This window comes from Protopterus annectens, chromosome 9.part0 (assembly GCF_019279795.1).
Source record: "Protopterus annectens isolate FY-2018-M chromosome 9.part0, PAN1.0, whole genome shotgun sequence".
Lineage (NCBI taxonomy): Eukaryota > Metazoa > Chordata > Ceratodontiformes > Protopteridae > Protopterus > Protopterus annectens.
This window is the reverse complement of record NC_056743.1, coordinates 825,507,386-825,518,405: the sequence shown is the minus strand read 5'-3', so window position 1 is coordinate 825,518,405 and position 11,020 is coordinate 825,507,386. Positions and strand designations below refer to the sequence as shown.

The 11,020-nt window shown below is 39.0% G+C and overlaps 1 protein-coding gene across 2 annotated transcripts in view; it reads right to left on the bottom strand.

Moving 5' to 3' along the window:
• Nucleotides 1–6,921, bottom strand: part of MCOLN1 (mucolipin TRP cation channel 1) — a 640,674-nt gene extending 633,753 nt beyond the window's left edge. The window contains exon 1 of one of the 2 annotated variants that reach the window (XM_044083494.1): nucleotides 6,592–6,921. In XM_044083494.1, the coding sequence (XP_043939429.1) occupies nucleotides 6,592–6,622 (31 nt within the window). In that variant the 5' untranslated portion in view covers nucleotides 6,623–6,921. Of the gene's footprint in view, nucleotides 1–6,576 lie in introns of both variants that reach the window. The other variant, XM_044083493.1, reaches the window with a different exon arrangement.
• Nucleotides 6,922–11,020: the final 4,099 nt, after the last annotated feature.

Sequence of the window (11,020 nt, the reverse complement as noted above, 5' to 3'; positions counted from 1 at the left end):
CAGACAAGTTCATAAGAGGCTTCTAGGCTAATGGCCCCAGGGCCTTTACAAGCCTAGCCATGTTATACCCGTGTTCCCCAACTAAATTTGGTAAGATGGTCATTATTCGCACAGCGAATCTATGATCAGCACCAACTGTCCCTGTCTATGAAGGACACAGATGCCACTTCCATGGTGAATTTACCGTCTCCCATCCAATTGTCTAGGTTGCTCTTTAATAAGGTCATTGAGGAGATCTGCTTCACTTGACTTCCAGAGGAGCGGCAATCTCTGGGACGTATATCTGTCTCTCCAGTATGTTCCGTTAATGTCACAGGCTAGGGTGAGATCCCTGGAGCGAGTGACTATTGTCCCATTTGATTTGCGGATGTGCAGCATTTCCATTACGGCAGGGTCAGAGACTGCTCTGTAGGCCAGGAACAAGCCGCATCTCAGCAGCCTGTAGGATATAGAGTACAGTGACAGGGCTCTCAGTCTTTCCATGCTTTGGAAGCCCTGAATTTTCTTGGTGGAGTAACCTCTGTGGTCTCTCCAGCTGCTACAGGTGTCTGGTGAGATACATGCAAAAGGGAGCATTGTACTTTATTTGTGGTCTGACAAGGGTTGAGTAGAAAGGAGTTATAACATCCGTAGTCTTGGATTCAATGCCCTTACTTATGAGATGTACAACATAGAACGCTTTCCTCACCATGGACACATGGTGATCAAAATTTAGACTGCTATCAACCTGTATACCCAAATCTTGTGCCACTGGGTTTAAGCTTGGTGGTGGGGGAGTGCTGTTAATATTGTAATTTGCAGAGACTTCCTCTTTGCCAAAGGGGATAATAATGCACATTTATTATGTTTAGTTTTAGTCCGTGGCTTTGGCACCACTCATTTGTCTGTGTTAACCCCTTTGGTAATATGTTAACATCATCTGGGGAATCAAAAGACAGTGCCCAGTTTGCAATCATCAGTGAACTTGGTAAGCCACAGGCCATCTATTTTTACCTGAACTTTCAAGAAACAGAATCCAAAGAGTACAGGGCCCACACAGATCCTTGTGGCACACCACTGGTAACTGGTCTATTGGTAGAGGTGTAATCCCCAACTTTGACAGTATGCGTTCTGTCGACGAGCCAGTTAGCTACCCATCAAGTGAAATATGGGTTAATCCCCAGATGGGAGAATTTCTCAATGACACCCAAGCGAGGGATTGTGTCAAAAGCTTTGGCTAAGTCAAGATAGGCAGTATGTACTTTTCTGCCTTCAGCCAGGGCTTTGGCAACATTCTCAAAGTCATCTATCAGGTTCAATAAGCATGATCTACCCTTAAAGCCAAACTGGGTTAAGTCAAGAGTTTGAAGGTCACCCATCTCCTTGCTGATAATTTCCATGATGATTTTCTTCCATGGCCTTGCAGATATGGCTGGTTAGGCATATGGATCTATAGTTCCCTGGGTCGGTTGATGGACCCCCCTTTGTGCAAGGGGAATACTGCTGCTGTTCTCCACACTGCTCGAACAAAGCCAGTGTTCAGGCTGTGGTTAAAGAGAGTGCCAGGAGGTTCTGCTAGGTCTTGTTTACATTGTTTAGTAAGCAAACTGGTGTATTATATGGTCCCACAGAAGTCATGTTTTTGGCCTTGGAAAGCGTTGCTATGACCTGCTCTTTGGAGATACTAAGTACAGGACTGGTGTCACGTATACTTTGGGGTATGGCTGGTGGGGACAGGGGGGTGAAGTTTGCACTAAATCTGTCAGCTAGCAGGTTGGCAATTTCCTCAGGTTCAGTAAGAGAGGTGCCGTCCACTACAAATTCAGCACATAGTTAGGTGTCCCCTTTTAGAATACGGACATAGCTAAAGAATGCCTTATGATTATCTTTAGCGAAGGATGCTAATTTAGCTTCGTAACTAGCTTTAGAGGACTTTACAAAATATCTGATTTGCTTGTGGAAGGTATTCTTCTTCTGCTGAACAAGTTCCCTCTTGTTCTTGTATATCAGTTTCTTCCATTTGTTATATAACCTATTTATTCTCAAAGTATATCCAGGGTGGCCTGTTTTTTCAGGAAGGCAGCCTAGTACTAATCTATGAAAAGTACTATAAACTTGTAACCATGTTCTCCATCCCCCAAGCTAAAGTTTCTTTCTAACTAACTGATTCATTTTGCTTTAGGTGAAATTTTGCTTGCAGGGGACCTGAACTTTTTTCATTCTTTGTTGACTTAAGAGGGCAATATCTCTAGCCAAACTATGACAACCATGAGCTATGGTCCCACTTTAGTAAAGAAGGGAGGCCCTCAGGAAAAAAACAGAGTAGTATTTATACACTAGATATGTCAATCTACCACTGTAACAAGGTTTGTCAGTATCTGTATTTTCTCAGCAAGGGTAGGCTTGACTATTAAACCTAATAGTTACTATGACACCCCTATCAGATCATATTTCTCTGACCTGGGACCTCCATTCATCCCCTCAGTCTGACATTGCCTCTTTTTTTTCTTTTTTCTTTTTTTTTTTATCAGACTTGAGAGATTTTAGGAATGGCCTGAGATTCAGTTCTCCATGGCTTGCAACCTGCCATGGTGGAGTATCCATATTTGTTCAAGACCACATCATTTATAAGCAAATCCCTAAAGCCCCCCAAACTGAACTGATTGAGATCCAAATCACATGAAATAGGACCAACTATCAAATATAGCACACAACAGGACTCTATCTATAGTCCTAAAAATGTACTTAGAAATGTTAGGTTCCTAAATACAATGGATGAACTTCAAGCTAGCAGGAAATCCATCATCCTAGAAGGCCAACTACCTGATGATAACCTGCAGTTTAGGTATACGTGATCCAGTTTATCCCTAACAAGTCCTTGATTCATTAATAAAAACTCCCTGGGTAAAATTGTCAAGGGACCCACTACAGGACAAAATATTCTTGACATGGCCCTTATCAACATGGCATCAATATAAACTTTCTTCATTATACCCCAACCTTTTCTTTCAAAAACATCAGTTATATGCAAACATGATTAAGTTCAGACACTTCAGACATAAACCTTCTACAATCATATGATGAAGCTTCTAAATTTAAGTTTAACTGTGTTACTCAAGACACTAATACAGCAAGTAGTTGCTCAAACAACTTTATGCACACTTGGATAAATACACTGAACTGGCAGTCCCTACTAGAGCCAAAGAGAATTAGAAAAAGTAAACTATTCAGCAAAAAAAAAAAAAAAAAATTTCAAATCAAGATTAACATTAAAAAATGCTATCAGGCAAATTAAGGCATCCCATGAACTTAGATTGGCATCAGAAGCTAAAGATAATTACAAATTCTCCTTTAGCTACATTAAGAAACTACAGAGTAACACCCAGCATTGCTCATAACTTACCCAAAATGGCACTACCAATTCAAATCCAGTAGATATACCCAACATACCAGCAAACAATTTCAATGGAAATATCACCCTAAATATTAGCAAACAAATTCTGTACAAATTTTAACCCAGAAACACATACACAAAGTCCATATATATCCTAAAAAATCTCAAATTCCCATCATAACCAAATAACACTATTTAAAAAGGTACTCTCCAAAACATAAAATAAATCATCCATGGGGCCTGATAATAAAATCCAGTCGCCTAAAAAACAGTACAAAACACATCCTAGTGGAGCTGCTCTTACAGCTATTCAACCTGAGCATAATAACTAGTTTTGTCCCTGGAGTATAATGCGCAGCTGTTGTGTGATGCCATTTCACAAAGGAGCCACCAGTGGCCATGAAAACTACAGACACGTTAGCCTGATTAGTCTCATAATTGAACTAATGAACTATGAAATCAAAAATCTTAAAAGGTTTGACCCGCAGCAGTACGGCTTTGTTCACAGTACATACTGTCTAATGAATCTGGTCAACTACTTTGAGAGAGTAAGTCAAACAGAAGATAGTGGACGTGCTGTTCATACAGCATACCTCAGCCTGGCTACGGCTTTTGACAACATACCACATGCTAACATAATACACAAGCTGAATGAGCTCTTAACTGACCCATACATAGTTAATATAATAGCAAATTGGTTAAGTGATAGAACCCATGTAGTGGGGATGATGGCTGTGTCTTCGGTAAACATGAAGGCGACCAACAGTGTTCCTTTGGGCTCAGTGCTAGGACTTCTGCTATTTGGTATCTACTTTACAGATCTCCAAATTACAAACTGGGATCTCTGGCTAACCAAGTTTGTAGAAAACTGCAAACTTGATGTCATTCTCAAGTCCCCCTCAGATATGCAGAAACGCCAACCAGAACACACACATGAACAGCAGGTGGTCAAAAACAGGTTAAAACTAAATGCTAAAAAGTGCAACATCATCGCATTTGGTAAAGAATCACTTTGTTCATCTTACAGTACAGACAACACCCGGTTTCAAAAAGTAAGTTTGGTGAAAGCCCTTAGGTAGTCAATTTCCTTGCCAATGACCATCACATTGCAAAAGTGGTTAGGAAATCTTTTTATCTGATGCAACTCCTTTACAGTACACATTCATAAGACTCTGTATTGAATACTGTGCTCATTTTGGGGTATATCTTTCTAGGCACATCAAGCAACTGGAAAGATCTCAAAGGGTTCCTAACTAAAAATATTGTGGGCTTAAAAGACAACACCTACCAGAAGAGATTGGAATAACTATCCCCTCATTCAATGTCCTATAGACTTCTTAGCAGTCATCAAAACCTAGCCTAGCCTTTTGGGCTATTAGGGATTGGACAGTCCAAGATATCCACAAATCAAACAATTCCATTAACAGTAGAACCAGGGATGCAACTTGTTCCAGTAAATAAACAAAAGACAGTGGAGAGAGAGATTTGTTATATAATGCTTACATCTTCTATGGAACAAACTTTCACTCCAAATTAAGGAATGCAGCACACTTTCTTCATTCATAAAAGTTAGACAAGGGAGTGGGTGCCCACAAATTCATCCCTGGTATGACAAGCATGCTGCTCCTTTGAAAAAGGAGGCAAGGGCCTATGGGTAAATGGTCACTGGGCCCAGCTGCCTTGTATATTCTATGACAACACTATGGACTCCACCACTTTGATTCAAGTAGGGTGTTCTAAGCCTACATAAAATATAAGGTCCTGCACGATATCAGAGATGGAAATGTATAATGCCAGTATGCAACTCATCTCAAGTCTGGATCTGTTTAGTAGATAACATAAGGCAGGGTGTAAGTGTCATCTGGCAGCATACCTCTTGTGTACCTCATTACGAGGAACGTACCTCAGTTGGGGGTCTTAAAAAGTTCATGTTCCTCGAAATTCCACATTGAAAGAGTCTGTCACACATTCAGTGTTAGGTATTTTTTTAAGTGAAATCCATGGTAAATAGCAAATAATCATATTCATTCATTAAAGGATCTTCTTTATAAATAAAACCAGCATATTTTAATCATTTTATGACTTTCCTAGTTGAAGTCGTTAGTAAGCCATTAGTATGTGTTCCACATTATAAAGCGAGTGTTCCTCATTTTGGAGATGGAAGGTTGAGAGCTATGTCTGGCAGACTTTAAAATAACAGCACTGTGGACTATTAAGTTGAAGGACTGCAGCAGCAAGGTAGCATCTCAATCTGTTTCTATTCAGATGGGACTAAAACACTGCTATTATCCGTGACAAGGGTCAAGTTACAATCTTGATCCAGTCACAGTCTTTCTCCTTATGATCCAGATACTAAGGCACATAGGTTCCATTATTTGGGCATTGTTTCATGGAGATTAGCCACTAATGGACTTTAACAAAGAAAGAACAGTATACCACTAACGTTGACACACCAAACTTAGGATAACTTAAGTGTGATAATAAACTACACTTAAGTTATGCATGCATGGGTTGTATCTTTAAATACGCCAGGATCAGTACACTCACACCATTAACAAAACAATACATACGCTATACATTATACACATACTACCTCTCAACTGTTAAGTTTTGCCAAACGTCCCTGACTTTGTCTTGCCCTTTTATTTATTGATTTTAATTTGATTTGATTTTTCTACGATGACTACAAGCAATCTATAACGCCAGACATTGGTTTCATACTTCTTATTGTTCACAAAATGCATGTACACATGCAGACATACACAGGGTTAAACCACAGAACAAATAGTCTATAATAAAATATTCCAGATTCCTAAACAATACAATCCTTCTCTTTCCAGCAGACTGCTATGACTTTTGAGGATTACTGCTAATGAACGATCAACTACAAACTAATACTTGCAGTGTTGTGAGTACAAAATATAGGATGCCGGTCAAAGCGCTTACCATTCCTGCAGCAAAAGGCTATATAGTTGCCTAAAATACCATGTCTGTGCTACTTGCGATCTAATCACCGATTTAAACAATGAGCCATTTTGTTTCCCCAATACCTTCAGGTTACAATCTAACTGTCACATTCATTACACTTTACGGAACAGGTCTTGTCCCGTCACATACACATTCAAGAAGGAGTTAAATTTATAAACTCAGTCAGCAGGATGGTTTGGCAGTTGTACTTGCTTTGTAGCTAAAACTTTGTTTACCTGATTGACACTGACCATGAAGTACGCACTTGTTCTCAGTCGCCATAATTCACAAACCACCAGACACGGGACACACAAATTTGTCCAACTTCTACATTAGGTACACTTAAAATCCACAAAGACTCTAGCAAATGTGCTCGATAGGTCGCCAGTAAAACACAGAAACTGATAACTTTTTTTCTGGGACGGGCCGGGATTTCACGTAAGTAACCACGTAATGCGTTTTGCAAAGCATGTGTTTCGTTGTGTTGTTTTCCGAAAGTGTTCAAATCTGTATAGCCGATTTGGTACACACACGCTGAAACAAGTGAAATAATCAGGGAATTCCACAGCATTTAAGTAAACCAGGGAGGGAGAATCCAGAAGTAATCAGATACTTTTTTTTTAAGATATTAGTATTATTAACTCGAAGCATTTACAGAATAAGATCATATAAATCAATATACACTTCCTGAAGTAAAAACTCAATAATTACTGTCAAAGTGTAATTCACATTTTCGCCAAAAGTCGCCAGTTTTAGGAGGGATTAATTGGGACAGAGCTACATGTTCAAAATCAGGAACAGTTGAGTGGTATGCTGCCAACACCCAGTGTTCCCCAAGTGGCAAGTCACAGTTGCCTGGATAGGTGAACCAGCAGGGGCTTCTCATTCCTCTCTGCCCCATCCCCCCTTCAGTGCAATGCATGTGCTACTAAATGAATACAGGTTGTCCTGGTCACAGGCAGGGCTTCATCCCTCTGCCTTATGGGGTTAGCTGTGCATCCATGGTGTTTTGTCAGTATCAAAAATAGAAAGTCAAGTCAATACAAAGTCAACAATACTGGATTATGCTTAAAAGGAATTTTCAAAGGAGACCTATAGATAAATAATGTAAAAAAAAAAATATTTGACAAGTCTCAGCTTCTGAAAGCAAACAGGGAAAATGCACAGTCCATCATTCAACATGACACTAAATACAAAGTCAACAATACTGGATTATGCCTAAAAGGAATCTTCAAAGGAGAGCTATAGATAAACGATGTTGAAAATTATTTGACAGTCTCAGCATCTGAAAGCAAACATGAAAAAGACACAGTCCATCATCCAACACGACACTACAATGATGGGTCAACAAGCTTGCACACCAAAGTCTTTAAGGCCTCCCAGCCTAACCACAACACACAGAAATGTCTTAGTTGTAGATAACAAAATAGTGAGACATACACATAAATGTCTTAGTCATAGGTGATGCAGCAGTGAGACACACAGATGCATAGTCACTCACCAGACTGTGCAAAGAAAGGGTGACAGAGACCCTTCTTTCAGGATTTAGTTTATATCACTTTCAAGTCACCACAACACCCAAGGCTGTTTGTCATATGCACAGTTTGGCTGTTGCTCATGTGGGTGATTGTGTGTAAATTATTTGAGACAAACATCCTTGGATTTTATGAAGACAGACATAACTAAACTCTACAAGCATGCAACTAGTTTTGAGCAGTGTATAATCTTGACTAATAATAATGTCACAATGCAAACAAAAAATAATTAACTTCAGCAACTGGCTTAACTATTTTTGTCATTTAAAAGGGATCCAATGTGTGTCTGTTTGAAAGGAGATGTTGACAATCCTACCAGCTTTGCAAGGGATGGCCTGCATCTCTGCTCAGGGCTTTCATATATTGGCTTAAGAATTTATCCACAACCAACATCCTGGTAGAAAGCTGTGGTGGCTGTAATATCTAAAGACAATAAAGACTAATCACATCCAGCTTCATATAGGTCCATCTCGATTCTAAGCCATGGTTAGAATGTGTTTATGTCTATAATGGCTAAAAGAATGGCAAAGGTGATGCCAGAATTGATAGGTATGGATCAGTGTGGTTTTGTGGGGGGGGAGGTAGACATTTGACAAGATTAATAGAACAAAGGTGATCCAGTGGGAAGCAGAATGTAAGAAAATACCACTGTTGTCGGTGGCTGTTGATGCAGAGAAAGCATTTGACAGGGTAAGCTGGGATTTTATGAGTAGCGCAAAGGAAGCATTTGCATTCCCTGACAAAATGATAAGGTTGATTAGGAGGATATTTGTGGGATCAGATGCAAAAATTAAAGTGAGGGCGTTCCTCTCTGATAGGTTCTGTATGAGCAGAGGAACCAGGCAGGAGTGTCCTTTTTCCTCTTTGTTATTTGTGTTATATTCAGAACCAATAGTGAAGAAAATAAGGGACTAAGAACTTTAAGGATATAATTGGTATGGTAATCAAGAAAAGTTGGCTTTATTAACAGATGATATTATTTTGTAACTGATAAAACCAGAAAGGGACATTTCAGTGTTATGGAACATTCTGAGACAGTTTCAAGTCTTTTCAGGATACAAAATTAATGAAGATAAAACAAATGAGAAAAAGCTGTAAACTATCTGGCCACACACAAATTGGTTCAACAATACCCATATTTATAGGGACCTGACAAAATGGTAAGCCGCGGTGGTGCAGTGGTAGCGTTGTCGCCTCACAGCAAGAGGTTCTCCCGTTCGATTCTCGGCTGGAGCGCCTTCTGTGTGGAGTCTGTATGTCCTCCCCGCGGTCGAGTGGCGTTCGAAAGACATGCGTAGAATAGGCGTTGAGCTGGCACCTCTGCACCGTAAAAATCTACTGCCAATCATTAGCGAACTGGAGTTCTGCTGTGGCGACCCCTATCCGGGAGAAGCCGAAAGAAGAACAACAACATAGGGACCTGACAAAATGAAGTACTTAGGAAAATGGATTAAAAAGGATTCTGTTACGGCAGCTAAGGATATCTGGGAAAAGACTAAACAAAAGATAATACAAAAAGTGAGAAACTGAAAGGTCTGTTTTATGGATACAGATAGCAAGATACAAGCATTGAAAATGTTTTTAGTCTCTTTAGTTTTATAAAAAGTAAGGCATATTTTTATCAACCAGAGGAGAAGTCGTGGATAGCAATTAATAAAAAGTTGAAATATTTTATCTGAGAGGGGATGAGGGCATGAGTTAAGTGAGATAAATTGATCCTTCCAATAGAACAAGGTGGTAGTTTGAGATTACCTGATTTGAAAGGGTAATTCAATGTCACACAGTTAAGGCTCTTTACATAGCATAACCAGAATGCTATAATTCAAAGTGGAAAAGGATGATGATGAAACATGGGGCAAGCTCAAGAAATAAGGAGATATTGGGATTTTAGATGCAAATCCTAAAGGATATTAACAATAACTATACAGATTATTATATTCATAAAGCAGCAAAAAGTATTCCAAGAACTAAGCCAACATGGAAATGAAGAAAACACATTCATCCAATAGGGATGACTGTAATTAGGAGTATACAGAATAGGCAAGAGGGGCCTGGAATTTACAGGAGAAAACTGGCAAAGGAACCAAGGTATTGGGAGCAAATAATTAGAGAGGGAAAAGTAATATAATTGGAAGAGGCCAATAATTCATTTGGACTGCAGGCTAGAAAGTGCCTTCCCTATCAAGGATTGGTATCAGAGTATGGGCAAAAAAAAAAAACAATAGAGGATCCTAAATGAAAGACCAGCAATGATAGAGTTTTCAGTAGAACCTAGAACAGAAGATGCTGTTAAAAAGGAATAATTAGTAGGGTATATCAAATATTGCATGATAACTATAGGACTCAATCAGAGGAGATTAGAAAGGATTGGTAAGGCAAATGGATACGAAATTCACAAGGAAACACTGGGATGACATATGTATGGCTCCTAAATATGCAACAGAGTCTAGAACATTTATTATCTTGGCTTGGAAGTGTTTGCATATGTATTTTTATACTCCAAGCAGACCCCAAAGAATTTTTCCTCAGGTAGATTGCAAGTGCTTGAGGTGTGATGGCAAAGAAAGAGGTAATTGTGAACATATTTTTGGGAGTGTAATGAGATGGCAGACTTTAACAATTCCCTGCAGACTACTCTGTCAGAAATACTGTGTGATCAAATTGGCATAACTATGGAAATTAGTTTTTTGAGCTGTAATATAGAATCAGAATTGCCTAGCTGTAGTAAGGCCTTGTTAGTTTGAGTCTGGTGGCTACCAAAAAAGCAATTGCTAGAAAATGGAAATCAAAGTCTAAACCAACCATACTAGTAGTAGTGAATACAGTAACAGAGATAAAAGAACTGGAAGTAGGATCTTTAGAAAAGGGTTGGAGCAAATCACATAGAAAAAAAACAGGAATTGTGGGAAGAATGCATGCAGAATAATGTTTTGGAGGAGTAATGAGGTTTAAGGGAAGGCAGGAATTGAATGAGCTATGTAATGTTCGCCTGACAATATCTGTATGGAAGATTATAAGTGGCATATAATGTATGCAACTGAAAATATGTCAGTATGGTTTGTTTTCATTTATATAAATGTATGATTGCCTAAGTCTTAATTGATAATTCAACAAAAATGTTTCTTGTTTAAAAAATATCCATCAC